Here is a 15,954-nt window from a genome sequence, read left to right as displayed (position 1 = left end):
GTGTCTCTGGGTTCAAGAAGACACCTGCTTTCCCTCCATTGTGCCAGGTATTTGGGTTTGGCTCTGTGCTTTTGGGTACTCAGAGCCTCCTGCCAAGATCTGTAACTAATAAAGCAGATCCATTTGGTGACAAGCAACAAGATATTCCAAAATAGAATCGCCCAACTCTGCAATGCTGGAGCTGTCACTGGTTTAAAGGTATATTAACCAAACCATACAAATGTTAAAAGCATGTTGATGGGGGAGGGGGAATAGGATAGATTCATTCTAGGCAACAAAACTGCCTCACCTGGGTGAATTTAGGGGTGACTTGAGTTCAGTCCACGGTGATGGCCACTCCACCATATGTCTGCTTCTGAGGTTCTGGCTTGCTTTTGTTGGCCAGAACTCTCACAAGCACCTCATTGGGGGTGTTGGGGAGCTAGATGAGGCGGCTGAAACCTCAAACCACAGAACCTGCCTGGAGCTATTGCTCTGCAGAAGTTCTGGAAGCCTTATTGTTTGAACAATGCTTAAAGCTATTTCTGCCTTGGCAGCTGACCTTTCAATCAGTAGGTTTTTGTCGCAATACCAGCAACATCTGCAGTGTGAATAAAATAGGATTCTGCTTGCTAATAAGCTTCCTTCTATTTGATTTGAGTTTAAGAGACTGTAAGTCTCCTAGAGTGTGTGTGTGTGTGTGTGTGTGTGTGTAAATTCTTTCTGATAACAATCTTTTGTTTTAAAGATTGAAAATATGCAATGCCCATTTCCTCTCCTTGTCCTTTACGTTTTTTGGGCAATCAAATGCCTGTTTCTTATCCTTAGAAAACGAAGAAAAACTTTAAATTTGCTTCGTTAACATAATCTCTTTCCTCTTGATAAGACTTAGGGTGACAATATAACAAGCAGACACTTTCACACTGTTGTAATTTGGTCAACCACTCGGGTACTATCAATATCCACCATTTCTACACACTCAATTTCCTCCCGGTTTTCAGGATTTTTCTTCTCTTTCCTTTTTTTCTTAGAGGGTGGTAGGAAAGTCAGTATCACAGGTAAAATGGCAAAGCAGTGAAAGAAGGTGACAAATGCTATTAAAAACAAGCACCTGAACAGTGTACAGGTCAGATTTGAAGGCACAGCTGCGAGAGGAATCAGACCAACAATATAGCAGAGGTAACTCTGTAAAATAGCTACCCCGTGCACTTCCAGGGCGTTTTTTACCCACTTAGTTCTTGTGAAGTCCTTGCCCAGAACAAACGTGGATAACAGTGGAGCACAGTTGTCAATTGTGTAGTTAATTCCATAAATTAAGCATAGCACAGAAATGCAGTCTAGTTCTACTTTCCATAATGTCATGAAACCTATCACCCCGAACTCCACGGACACAACCGTGAGAGTGAGCCAGACGTTGATCAGAGAGTCTGCCACCAGGAATGCCGAGAAGAAGAGCAGGAACAAAGCACTGATGCAGGAGTTGTGCAGGGGGGCTCCCAGGGAGGAGGCGTACCGGTCCATGTACACGAAGGATGGGTTGAAAACAATGAACTTCACCTTGGAGGTGACAGAAAGCCTCCTCAGGGTCTCCAGGAGGTCGTAGAGTTCTTCTCTGTTCGTTTCCATGGTCTTGGCCACCAAAAACATTCTGGAGGCCACTACGTCGACCTCATCATTGTACTTTTTAGAGAAGATGATGTCTTCTTGAAAATGCGAAAACTGGGGGGCTTTCAGGAAGGAATTTCTCAACATGTCTGTGAAATTTTTCTTAGGCAAGCCAGTGGACACATTGAGTTTCCGAAGGTAATTTAAATAGCTCTCAAACCAGGATATCCGCACAAACCCCTTGGTGTATTCTAGCACGTCTTCTTGGACACTAGTGTTCCAGTACTCTATGGACTCGTATATGTAAAACCCAATCACCGGACTGTAGTTGCTGAAGTACTTTTGCTGGGCAGTAGTGTACTCAATGGTTTGCGTCGCGGTTGCTACGATGTTACTAAGGTCTGACCCTTCACTGACCTGCAGATAGCCCATTAAGGCAAAGGAAATATAAATAAGGTAAAAGAGAACTACAAAAGGCTTGACATAGGTGTTGGTTATCCAGTCACAGTAGTAGCGTTTGAGGAAACATACCAATAGGTGACTCTCGTAAGTGTTCGCTTCCTCGCCGTCACTTGCGTCCTCGCTGAACCTGGCTGTCAGGAGAAACCTGTACCATGCCGGCTTCTCCTGCAATGCCTCGGGCTTTGGGACTTTTCTACAGAAGATACTATGCTGGTAATTGTTTTCTATGTAGCCAGTGAATACCAGACTGGAACCATAAAACGAGAGTACATAGAGGTAGTTGAAGAAGATTGCAATACAGGAATTGCAGCAGAAAATCCTGGCTGCCTCAATGTTCGTGAAAGGGCTGGCCCCTATGCCAAAGGTGACCAGGTACATGGCAGTGGTGAGAGAGAAGGAGAGCATGGAGTCTGCGTACACTGCTGCCGTTCTCTCCTTAACGTGTTGGTCTTCTCTAGTTTTCCTCCAGGAGGATAACATTTCAAAAGTCCCATATAATCCATGACCTGAGGGGGCAGAAAAAGACCAGATCAAAAGTTTAAAAGACTAAGCTGTTTAGAGAGAGGAAGCGACTTGGTGATGGTAACCCTACCAGGCCAAGGGAAATAGAACCAGTCCTAGTGTGACAGGCAACAGGTAACTGCCAGTGATTTCTCCTGCAGGGAGAGAGGCCCGCGTTTTGGTGAATCATAAATGCTAATGGATAGTCAAGGGCAGCTGGAGAAGCCGAAGCCTCCATGTTGCCTCTTGGCTTGAGAAAGCTAGGCGGACTTTTGCCCATAGAAAGCTGAATAGACTTGTACCTACGTCTCTTGGGGATTGTGTACATCGAGATTTTAAGGTTGTTAGTGCAGTCTGCAGAGTATCTGTTTCCCTTGGTTGGCGGAACTCTGTAGAGAAGGTGCCCGGCCACTCATCATTTTGCTTGTCATCCCCACAAGCCTGGCTGGAGGTCAGCAGAGAGGAAGGCAGTGGGCAGAGAGTTCTGAGTTACATCTCATCATCTCATCTAAGTCTGGCCATGTGGAAGGCTTTAGGGAGAAAGAGGCACTGTATTTAATCTGAGCCTTGACAAGAACCTAAATCACAGCCTCTTTCGTTCCCCCCTTCCCTAAGTATCGGTGCAAGAAGCAATAAATCTGAGAATTAGACAGGAGCAAAAAAAAAGTAGAAACAAGTTTGGGTGAATAGGAAAAATGAAAGCAGGAATACGAGTCACATGATCTCTCCCTGCAATTGATAAAAATTAAAATTCAGGTTGAAGGTTGATGGCTTGTATTTTGTCTTCAGGGATCTGTGTGACCAATTTTTGTTATTCAGAGATGACGAAGCAAGCAGGCGGGGACTCTTCTGGCTTCTTGGCATTATTTGGCAATGGCCTCTGAGGGAGAGAGGCCAGATCAGTAACCTCCTTTCTTAACTGCCCGGTGCCTTTGCCCCCAGGGTAGTACTCCAGTAACACCAGAATGGCGAAGGCACTACGCATGTCCGTGTTTCGACTCCATTCTCCTCCCTGACACCAGCTCTAGCTTGACTTCTCTCACCTCTCCTGGCTGGAGCCCAGAACTTCCCCGACAGGCCTCCCTCATTGTCCGGGCCACCGCAACACTGAGGGGCCCACCAAAGTGACCCACCGTGGCTTTCAATAACCCCTGTCTCGGCACTGGGATCAACAGATCTAATTTTCTGCTTCTACGCTTTGGCATATTCGATCCCATTATTGAGGGTAATAAAATCTTTACCCTGTGGTACAATAGTCTTGTTTTTTTAAAAAGGAATTTAAAATCTCCAGCCAAGCGTAATGCTGAGTGAAGTGAGTCACTGTTATCTTGTGTATACAATAACTGAGCGCACGTCTTCCCTTGTGCGCAGGCTGGTATTTATATCCTTATTGTGAAATCTTGGCCTCAGACCCGAATGCCCATTTTATAGTTATTACATAGGCTTGTTTCTTCAGAGAGATTTGGCATTTATCTTAATTTACTAGGCATCATTTTACAGCTACTTTTAGAGGTCAGGTCAAAATTGTCAATTTGATAACTAGCACTGTGGCCCCTATTAAATTGGAGGCGCCCCAACTCCCCATAGATGAAGCAAAAAATGTGCTCGTTGACAGGCAGCCTGTTGTTAATTATGTTTTAGACTCAGGAGCGGAAACTGTTAAGTCTGTTTCCACTCTGGTGTCGGGAAGGACCAACCAATCCTTGGTTAAAAGTAGCTGATCCCTTGACAATGAAGGTAAAGGGAGGATTAATCTCTCTCAGGCATCTGCACCTGGGGAAACAATAGCGCCCATTTCATCTGGAGCCATGTAGACTAGGTTCTGATGGGCAAAATGCAATTTCGCGTTTCACCGAAAATGGCAAATGGAAGTTTTTTTACGGTATTTATGTGTTAGAAACAACAAAAAAAGTTTTCAAACAGTGCTTCAGTACTGAATCATTAAATATGCTAAGAAAATAAGGATGCATATAGAAGTATTTGAATCAGTCACAGAGTAGAATTTAAATTAAATCTGTTTTACAGTCCTTTAAAAAAAATCGGTGTAATGTTTTCTAATGACATTATCCACCCTGACTGTAAAATACTGTAAGAATCCATTTCTTACCTCACTGCTGAATAGTCTCAGAAGCTAATGGAGAAAAGAAATTTGAATTAACAGAGCTATTAGGTGAAAAGGGTGGGGCTTGAGGGTCCAGAGTGAAAATAAATGGAAGGAAAGGTAGAAGTAGGCTGTTTGCTTGTCTGTTGAGTTCTGTTGCTGCATTTTAAATGCCCTGTCTTATAGTTTGATTATTTTTATTGAATCTTAACCGTTTTTGTATATGCTCTTCATTCTGGAGGTAGTTGCAGAGAGAATTCAGATTTTATTCTCAGGGACTTTTGAAACTCTGCCTTTCCTTTGTTCCTCTTGCCACAGGGGTGTGCATGCAGACACTCACAGAGGCCAGAAAAGGAGGCCCTGGGAAAGAATTCTGTCCTACTGATTGGTCAGCAGTTGCTGTTAGTTAGTATTGGCCTCCCCTCCCCCGTGCCCCCGCCCCCCTTCTCCTGATAGGCCAAGAGTATACCTTTACCTTAAACCCTGAACTGGAGTTGTGCACTGTCTTCGAAGAGCTCTTTGGGTTTCAGGGACAACTGCCTACACCATCACTGGGCCTCCTTCCTGAAGCTTGGTCAACCAAGGGAGAGGTGAGACACAGCTGCGGGCGCCTCCCAGGGATTAGCAGTTTGGAGTGCCTAGCTGGCGCTAGCCCTGGCGCACAGCTGGTTATTTATGGTGAAGAGGTCGGTCTGTTAACCCTAGAGGCGAGCTGAACTGTAGGGCCCCTGTTTCCTGGCCTGTACTCAAGGGGAGACATGTCCCCAGAGCCTTAGTGCCCTACACGCTGGGATGCCTGCTGTGCCCATAAGGACAGCTCACTTCCTTTGGTTTTGGCTTTAGGAGGTATCCTTTCACGTGCAGACCCCACTGGGACACTGATCTACTAAAGCAACGTCCCTTAGGTCTGGGGAATGGGACAGCGAGGAGGGATGAGGAAGAAATGAAGAGGAAGTCATAGGTAGGTGGATTTCACAGGGACAGACCCCTTCATACTTTTTCCTCCAGCCAGCTCGGGCCTTGTCTTTCATAGCTACTGGCCAAAAGCAGGCCAGTGGAAATCAAGGAGAGGCTGGGAAGGAAGATTTCAGTAGGCCCTGTTCCTCTCCACCCCCCTCTCTCAGCAGCTGCATCCCTTCTTTAGCGTCACCACCGTCCATCATTCTCCTAACTGCTGGGCAGGGGTCCAGCAAGCAGGACTGTAGGCCATATCTTACAGAGATGCAGGCGAACAGATACTACATGTGGACCGAAGAGACTTTTCAGAGGTTTGGCTATTGTTTCCCCCATGTTTAGAAGGTGCTTTAAAAGCATAAGTACTGCCATCTGCTTTGAACTGTAGATATTAAATTTTCTCCATGAAGTTGGAGCTCTGCAAGCTTCCCTGTTAAATCTGACCAAGGGGCCTATGTCATTGGCACAAAGCATCCCTTTGGCAAGGGACCATTTTCCATCTCCCGTGTTCACGAGGACTCCCTGGGAGCAGTGGCCATGCAGGAAGCTACTGAAACAACAAGTTCCAAACACACTTAGCCCTTGCTGACCAGGGACCCTGTGGTGGTATTGGCAGCCAGGGCTCATCACCGGAGGGGAAGGCCCATACATAGCTTGAGACCCGGAAGTAAAAGACTGTCACAGTGGGCATGCCAGGAACGGACCAGTATCGCAGGCCGTTCCCTCCGACGGTGACAGCACTTAATGCTGCACAGTTAGTTGCCAAAGGGAACTGTTAAACAACACACACTGATGCTCTCAGATTCTGAAGATAAAGACACTTTTAAAGTGTTCCCTTGTCTTCTAAAAGCACATTCAAAATATTTGTTTCTATTTTGATTTCACTGCATGTCTGTTGAGTTACGTGCATATCACTATGTGTCAAGACACATGCACACATCCAAGTTCTAATTATTCATGAGTGAACGCTTTGAAGGCCACGCGGGCTGTTAGCCAGGCCCTGGGGGATAGTGCCTCTCTTCTCCAATGTTCGGACACAGTTTGTACCAGGAGTGCAATTTAAATTTTATTAGCAGCAGACTTTGGGATTGTCATCTAGTAAACGCAAATACTGAAGGATTGAGGCTAATAATTTTTTTTCTCTTCCAAAGAATTTTATATCTTTATGTGCAGTTAACTTTCAGATTTTGGAGCCAATGAAGAGAAAGAGCAGCACAGATGATAAATAACTCTAGTGGTGGAAAAATTTCAACGGGCTAATCGTTTAGTCACTTAGGGTGAGTCTCAGGAACACTCACAGATTAAATCTCACTCTGACCCAGACCCCTTTCCCGGGGCCTTAGCAAAGCCTTCAGGCTTGTTTATAATCCACTAACGCAAGGAATCTGCTAACAAATACTTGAAAACTAACCTAACTTTACCCGCAGGTATACTGCTGGAAAGTTGTTCAGAAAGTGAATCCTACGTTAAATGTATTTAATGGTTTTGCTATCGGATGCAGTCTGGGTGACTTGTTTATTTTTTGTCACTGACCAAGCACAGGCAGATACTGTAAGGCACCTTTTTCTTTAGGCCCAGAGGCTGGTGCCTTGAGGCGCTTCTCCTGTTTCAACCCTTTCCACACTGGTAGGGTTTCCTCACCCTGACTTCCTGAACTTCAGGGGTGGCTGATGGGGCAAGGAGGTGACAGGGGATGGCTTGCTGATGGATGATCTTTCAGTGTCAAGGCGAAAACATTTAGTTTCAGGAGACAGTGAAGCCTGGGCAGTGCCAGATTTCATATATGGAAAGAAAATGACTGCGTTCTTCTGGATAATCTGTGGAGTATAATGACTGCATGAGCAAAATCTGCTCACAGCATATTTTATTCTTCGATGAGCTTTACTAAGTAGCTCGTGTTTATAAAATGCTCTTCTTTGACTGTCATCTGCATAAATGTATGATTTTTGTTTATTTGGAGAAGAAATTTAAAGTGTAGATATCTCTGAGTTGAGTAACATCTACTTGCAGGGGGGGAAGTTCATTAATTGGGTTACATTTACACTTTGCCAGCTATAAACATTTACTTTCTAGGCTGACTGGTTTATCACAGCCTGTTCTGTCTCAGTTAAGAGTGAGAAAAAAGGTGTACTCCACTTAGGTTAAGATGGATGCTTGCATCAGGACAAATCCACACATCTTATTCTTTCTACCAGAGATTTGTCATGTTTTGGTAATTCTAATGACAGTATTGGGTTTTAATCTGGGAAATAATTTTCCTTTACTAGGGAGCTGCAAATAAGAGTCCAAGAAATGGATTTGCTAAGAGCTCTTCCTTGTTTAAAGATAACGTATTTAAATAATGTGTGTGTGCAGCACTATATAAAATGGGTGTGTACAAGTGTGGCCCATAATATATGCTGTAGTCATTGTGTAATATCTTTTCATACAGAAGACATGAAATATATAAATAAATGTATATATGGCTTATCCTGTTCAAACATTTTATACAGTTACATATAAAATGTGTGACTATATACTATATAATAGATAAATATATAGTATTTACATTCAAAAATTCAAGCCACATACACTATATGTTATATAACCACATAAAATATATACACACAACATGAACTTACTGCATAATATATTGCATATGATAAATAAAATAGCTTATGTGATACATAATATATATTATGTGCCCAGATTATACACATCCACACCCACAATGAACAGCAGGCTGATGTGAAATTTATTTTACTGGTAAGGAAAAGAAATGCTAGTGCTGCTATACCAGTCAATGCGGAAAAGGGGCTAGAATCTACCCTTTCTTAGCTTTGGTCCACCTTTTGGTTCTTGCCTGAGGTAGCCTAGTGAAACTCAGGGTTTCCTTAACTATGACTGTGGATCTGTTTGTGCTGTGAACTCTCGTAGACCTATCTGGTCAGGACTGCCCGGCCCAGCACTGACCTTCAGAGATGTTTCTCCGCATCCAACACCGCACTAAGTGTTTCTCCCCATGGTTTAATTTTCACCAGCTCAGTGTCCTGATGCTGTCTCCCGCTGCCTGACCCTCGTGGAATCCTCCACTCTCTCACTGCCTAAAGTAGGTGGCTAGAGCACCCAGGTAACCCAAGGAGGCTGGGTCCAAAAGGAGGCGCTCCTGCATTTCTCTGCCTAACCGAGCTCTGACTTTCTATACCTGAAACCCTAGTCCCGTTCTGGGCTTCTTTTATGGTAAAGAATAGAATAAAATGCATTTTGTTCTGTCCCACCAAACCTTGCGCTCCCCCCCCACCCCCTACTGTAATATTTGTTTTCATGGAGCATAACAGTAAGAGGCTGAGAACTATCCACAAAACTAGAGTGCACAATGTCTTTGTCAATTAGTTCCACAATGACCACGAAGCTTTACAAATAAGATTTTCAAGGCAAAGAAAACCTTTGAAAATACTTTTATGGAATTATTCTAATTTTAAATCAGGTGTAAACAAAAAACGGGAACAGCAAAGCCTCTATAAACCAGTTTTTTTTTTTGCCTAGAATCTACTGAACCTATTAGTGATTTATATCTAAGCATAGTATTTCTGCAACTCTCTAATATACTTCTAATTCAACATGTAGATTGTCATATTGTTGCAAACAGTGGACTTCTACAAAATGTATTAGGTTGAACTATAACAAGTGACTGCTTTTGTAGTTAAAAAATGGTCAGATATTGGTATCAATTTTGTAGGTCAAAATGGTTGAGTATTGGCAATTTCATATGGTATGGACTGTATTATTATCTGGCTGACCCCACTCCCCCCAAGTCATGTTTCTTATTAGTTTAACAATATATAAGAATACTCATCAAGAAAGCCAAACCTTTCAGGTTTGCTTAAGTTTAAGAGCAAAAATAACTGAGTTGCAATTTCTCATTTAGAACTATACTTGCTGCACAAGAACTTTCTTTTACCTCTTTACGAGCCTGCATACTACATCATAGTCCAGGTGGCATCAAAGGAGAACAAATTCTGGGAGAACTGAACCTGATCTTCTGGTTTCTGCTAACTAGAGATAATCTCAGAATGTGTATCTAAAAGAAGCCAAACATCCCTCCTATTACTTTCTTCCTCACACTTAATCACATCCTTTCTTCCTTTCCCATTCTTGAATACAAGTGGCCTGGCCGGATAATTCAGAAGGAAGAGGATCTGGCATTTGACCTTCTCAAAATCCCAGATATTTGAAAGGAGCCGAAGAGTATTTTTTCCTTAAGAATATTTTTTTTTGTCGTATCCACTCTTCGCGACTCTTGTATCTTGATAAATGCAAAGTGACCCTCATACATTAGATTGTCACATATAAACTAATATCCAAACTACCTTTCCCCACAACTTCAGTTTCCCACTTTCAGCTGGTCAGAATATACATGAAGCAACAAACCTTCCAGATGAAGAAGGAAGAAAACCTTCCTTCTGTTTCCTTCTATATTCTCTAACATTCCATTCCTTTCCTGATTTGTGTCTGATCAGCAAAGCTGTGGAAATACTAAGCCTGTAAGGAGAGCTTGCATGTACAAAACCTATGCCAATTCTTAACTCATGTGCAACTGTAGGAAGTGGTATAAATCCTGATCCTTTAAAGGAAATTCCACAGTGGGTTGAAATGAGAGTCATATGTTTTCAAATGGCAGTTCAAATATCTTAATGCCTGATATCAATATAGCTTGGAAATAAAGGCTGTTATTGTACTTTATGCATAAGGGGTATGGATGCAATGAACTCCTCTCCAAATCATAGTAACTAAAAAATGTCAATGAGCATGTATAATACCGTAGACCTTTAAAGATTTCAGTTCTAAATAAACTGATCTGACTCACATGGACAGGGGATTTGCCAGAAGTGGGATTGTCTAATATGCGTGACACTGATTAAAAACACTCTAAATCATGATGTATCTATGCTTACATCATTGCCAAAATGATTCATCTGTGTAGGCTATATTCTTACTGCCAGAGATGTCACGTATCGTCTTGGCTAGAAACACACAGTCACATCCCATTATGGTGAACTCTCAGAGTTTATCCAAATTCTTTCCTATTCTGGAATTTTGTCAGGTTAATACCGCTTGACACACGTGGCCTTAAAATTTTCCATTCTAAATGTACTGCCATTTTGGCATTTGGCTGGTCCTGGCCTTATGTGACCGGCATCACACTGAGAATGTTTAGCTTCTTGGATTGAATATCTATAATGTTTATCATATGATAGACCTATTGTCAGCTAAGGAAATGCCTGTTTTAGAGACTTTTTCTAAGATGCTTTTCCTTCTAAATGAGGCCATATATTTTAAAATTTTTATTTGATATTGTAGTTAGATAACATAAAAAAAATCAAGAACTTTTGCTTAAATCTGCTTAGTTTAAGCATAGCCATTTTGTGTTACAGACAGCCAATTTAAAAAACTGGACAGTTTATTGACTTGGTGCAAAACACTTAGCACTGTATTTCTTCTTGGTCATTGGAAATATTTATTGGAATTTTTGGACTGGTCATCAGAAAACCAGAATTTAACACTGGCCCTGAATGTGACTTTTTCAAATGTGCTATTGCTTATATTTTATTTTACAATCAGACTCTGAACACGAACAGTTTATCTGAGAAATACAAAAGGGCAACAACCATCCTAAATCCAGGCACTGTTGGCTTTATGAGCATATTAAGCACCATTACGTGGTGCAAAGTATTTATTGCAAATGGGCCTTAGCTACTAAAACGCGTATCCTCCTTTCATGTTGTGACTAAGTAATTTGCAATCTCTTTGGACTGAAAATGTACAGAAAGGTCGCATACTGACTGTCAGCAGGGAAAACTGCCATCAAATCAATGCCTGTAACATTCTTCACAAATTGCCAACAAGGGAATATTGGGCACCTGCAGCGCTTGGTCTCTCATGGCAAAGGCCAGATTTTTCTGAATTGAACTCTGATGTAAAGTTCGGTGATACTCGGTGTCTGCAGGGTTGTGACACCACTATTTTCTGGGTTTGTTTTTTGAGAAACACTCCCCTGCTAACAGCATCTTTACGTCTTTTACGTCTTCCTCTGTGCCACTACTGCCTAGTCTCTTCCTTTCTGGTTTGACTTTTACTTACAATACTTAAAACCTCTCTAAAAAGTACCAAAGTAAATTTTAAGACAATTTAAATATTGTACTTTCTTTGGTTTAATAAGTTAATTGAAAGAAGTTTTGAATATTTAATTTCATTTTGCTTAGTGAAATTGATTTTTTACTGAAGTTAATTTTAAGAAGTTTTGAATATTACTATTTTATTTTACTTAAAAATTGATATATCAAGAAACACTACATATTGTAATTTTATTTTACTTGGTACAATTACTTTTTAGGGAGTTTTAAATATTCTATCGTAGTTTGAGCTCACTGGTAACTACCTAGAGTGTCAAAAAACGATGCACAGTGGTCCTTTTTCTAGCTCTGACATGCTTTTTCCTTCAACTTGAGAATCCTACTGTCTCCTTTGGGTTCCCCACTGTTTTCTTATTTCTGTTTATCTCCACCCCGTACCCCACAAAAACACTGACAACAAAAAACACTATTTTTAAAATGAAAAGCTAAAAAAAAAAAGGCCCCAAGCCTGTGACTAATGATGAGCCAAACATCTTAATTTAAATCTTGACTCAAGCCTCTGGGGAAGCTGATACCCAGTCCTTACTCTGCAAGGAGCTACCCCGTGTTCCACAACCGGCCCACTTTGTCTCAGGGTTATGTTAGAGAGGCTGGTTCTGCTGCCTCCTTAATAGATTTAAGTCAGAAGTACAGCAGCTTCCTTCTCTGTTGTGTTCAGCAGTGGTAAGTAAACCGACCTGCTATATCCACAGCTTGCTGAGCCTCTGCACAGTGCCCCACTTTCCCACAAAGACTACCTACCACGTGTGTTTACTGCCTGGGTCTGAATTGCCGTAGGCCGCAGAGCGCGAGAGCAGCCTGGAATTCTGCAGCCTCGCTGCCTCGCGGGCCCTGCTTATCGCTTCGCCAGGACGCAGCTGAGATTTCCCAAGGAAATTCTCCTTTCGCCTACCCCCAAAAGGGCATAGGGCATACGAATGAACTCCACCATAGTTATTTCTCAACCAACAAAGAGTGCCACTTCATTTGTCACATCAGTATCTGATTCCAAATGACATTTTAATTTTGCTAAAGGAATTGATCAGAAGTTGCCACAGAAAAGGGGGAAAGCTAACCGTCTGAATCCTTGGCCTGCAAGAGCTCTGCAGTGAGGCTTGCCGGGCATGTCGTCTTCAATACCAGATGGACAGAGTCACTGGTGCTATATTACAACCATTATGCCTTTGTTTTGAGCGTTATCCCTATCAGGAAGTTCCTGCAGCCCCCAAGAGAGAATATAGTGGGATTGCTGCACCATCCTTTTGAAACGTTCTCCTGAGTTCATAGCAGGGACAGGAAAAGCTTCCTTCTATTTATGTCTCACTTGTTGCCTTTAAAGCTCTCGTGCATGCATTTATGCCCTTTTGTGTGCTGTTCACATCCACTCTATCTCCAGGGCGGGGAAACTAAGGGTAGCAGACTCTGTCAGTGCCCAGCCCACATGCCCTGGCGTTCACCATTCTGCAGCTCCCTGAGGGCTTCTCACTGCAAATATAACCCGTGGGGGGGGGGCAGATTTCTCTAGCTGCAAGAATGTGCTCCCTCGTCTTCCCGGGGAAGTGCTGGGGTGTTAACGACCCCAGGGAGAGCCCTTGGTGAGTCATACACAGGGCTTCTGGGGACACAGCCCAGCTTCCTGCTTCCTCACTCCTGAAGGAGGGCTGCTCTGAGGACTGTTCTCTGAGGTCTCCCAAAGGTCCCCCGTAGGACTGAGCCACGGGTGCCCACAGCGGTAACCAGCTCGTTAACATGCCCTGAATTGTCTTCCTTCCCTATCTCAGGTTCTCTTTCCCACTCTGGGGCTTCCTAGCCTCACCTCCCAAATAAACTGCTTGTATCTAAATCCTCATCTCAGGGTCTGTTTCTGGGGATGCTCAACCTGAGATGCTATGGCACATAGCTCAGATACAAAGAGTAATACCTGCTAAATGCCACACAGCTACTTAATGGAGAACCAGGGCAGGAACCCAGGACTTTGGACTTCTCGCACCTTTACCAGATAAGGCTGCTTCTTGCCGACCAGCAGCACTTTATGCAATCGGCCCCAGGAGTTCTGGGCAGAGGAAGATACTACACATGAAACCAAGTCATTAGATGGCTACTCTTTGCCTTTTAGAAACCCAGTCACCATTCCCAGCAGGAGGAACCAGAAAAATGAAGGGCAGTAATTACCTAGCATGACGAAAGGGACCCCCAGGAAGGTGGAGTTGTATTTCCCACCAGTGAGATTGATGATCCCGGCCGCGGTGAGAGTGGCCAGGGTTATGGTCACCAACCCGAGCAGGCCTAGCCAGGGTTTGCTGCGGACGCAGTCCTGCATGGAGCAGCAGAGGATGGCCATGGTGACGACCAGGATCAGGCTGGTGACCAGGTAACGTTCTGATACGCGGCTGGTCTTCTGGAAATCTTCCCTCAGCGAGGACGACGTGTAAGGGTACATTTTGACTTTGCTGTTGGATTTCTGGAATAGTCGGACAGTGTCACAGAAGCTGGACTCCCACCTCTCAGCCACCATGTCGTTGAGACTGTTGATTGACTGCAGGTAGTAGGTGAGCTGGACGGCCTCTGCGGATTTCACCCGGTCTTTGCTGTGTACGGTGACGCCTCCGAGCTGGTGCCCGTTGTACACGGCCCTCCCGTCCTTTAAGTGAGTGATCGGGTATGTGATAGCAAAATTGGTCCGGTTGGTGGCCCGAGCATTCTTGAGCTCCTCCAGAACATGCACTATGTCATCCACGATGCAAGTCTTATCGTTATTCAGGATACATATATGGGCGAACGTGTAATTGAAACCAGGTCTTGGAACCTGGATCCTGGTCACAGCAGCATGCAACTATGGGGAAAGAAAATGAAAGTGTTTATATTACCAAAAAATAAAGACATTCGTAAGTGACATTTGCTCCATGAACTCACACATCTGTAGTTTGGGGGGTGGGGAGTCGCTCATGCCATCTCTAAGCTAAAGAATTCAAATTAAATGTTACAGTCTAACATTGGAAATAGGTAGTAAGGATGCAAAATGCACACTGGACTAGTGGTTCTCACGGTGTAGTCCCTGGACCAGCAGCATCAGCACAACCTGGGAACTTCCCAGAAATGAAAATTCTCAAGCCCTACCTCAGACCCGGTAAACCAGATTCTCTGGGGTGGGCCTAGAAATCGGTTTTCACAACCTCTCCAGGAGATTCTGATACAGCTAAAGTTTGAGAGGTGCTGGGTTTAAAGTACCAGCACTGTTTCCACAAGTGGTGTTCTGTATTTGTGACTCAATTGGTCTATAAATGTCTGAAAATCTTACAAAGGCCCACCGTTCAGCTTTTCTTTCTTGAAAATGTCAAGTAAAAAGTGAACTGAGGCGCAGCTCCACGTGCAGGAGTCTCTGCAGCCCATTCCAGGAGTTTCCGCGTCTGATTCAATCACTCTGTGCCATAAAAGACAAGTGGTTCACCCTGAGGGCTCTCATATTCTCTGACTTTCCTTGTCCGCTTATATGGGAAGGGAGCTGTAACTGCAGGAGTCAGGCTGGGATCCTCGGGCATCACGCTAAGGGAGCACAGTGGGATTCACGCGATGCACCCCACCCTCAGACACATTTGCCACGCCCAGGTCTGTATGCCTGCGATCAAAGTGCACCCAGGAATACACACACTCATTTCACAGCCTCTGTAACATGCCAGGCGCAGTTCTAGGCCTCTTCTACAGGTTATTTCACTTAATCCTCACAAGAAACCAGAAAGTACAGCTACTAGCCTCATTTTACACACGAGGAAACTGACACAAGGAGAAGCCAAGTCACCTGCCCAAGGTCACAGAGTGAGAGACAGCAAACTGGGCAGTCTGGCTCCAGAGCCTGTGCTCCCGGCCCCTCACAGTACGCCCCTAGGTGGGCAATGCCAGCTGGTGAATGGAGGTCCCTGCTAGCAACTAATTCCTGAATTTGTGCTTTTACTGCCCCACCCCTCAAAAAATCACAAGTGCTCAAGTTCAGGTATGAAGGAGTGTGTGTAATATACAGTTTAAGTGAGACAAATAAGGCCTTCTGTCCACGAATTATGGCCAGTGTGCAAAATCAGGCCAGTGGTGGACACGTAGCTGAGTGATAAGTGAGTACATCTAGGACAGTGCCTGACCCCGGGGGGACTCTCCCGAGAGCAGAGGCAGCCACTATTGCAAATCCGATGACTGAAGAAGAACATTTCA

At 43.8% G+C, this 15,954-nt stretch overlaps 1 protein-coding gene across 1 annotated transcript in view; it reads right to left on the bottom strand.

The window, feature by feature from the left end:
- Positions 1-824: 824 nt before the first annotated feature.
- The window catches only part of PTCHD1 (patched domain containing 1), a 52,101-nt gene continuing 36,971 nt past the window's right edge, over positions 825-15,954 (bottom strand). The window contains exons 2-3 of the mRNA XM_054581209.1: positions 13,927-14,587; positions 825-2,552 (exon numbers count right to left, since the gene is read on the bottom strand). Of these exons, the coding sequence (XP_054437184.1) occupies positions 898-2,552; positions 13,927-14,587 (2,316 nt within the window). The 3' untranslated portion in view covers positions 825-897. The remainder of the gene's footprint in view (positions 2,553-13,926; positions 14,588-15,954) is intronic.

Source organism: Pteronotus mesoamericanus, unplaced genomic scaffold (assembly GCF_021234165.1).
Source record: "Pteronotus mesoamericanus isolate MK-2021 breed Mesoamerican mustached bat unplaced genomic scaffold, CSHL_Meso_final contig_65, whole genome shotgun sequence".
Taxonomy (NCBI): Eukaryota; Metazoa; Chordata; class Mammalia; order Chiroptera; family Mormoopidae; genus Pteronotus; species Pteronotus mesoamericanus.
Note: the sequence above shows the minus strand (reverse complement) of the source record. Positions and strands in the feature narration are given on the sequence as shown.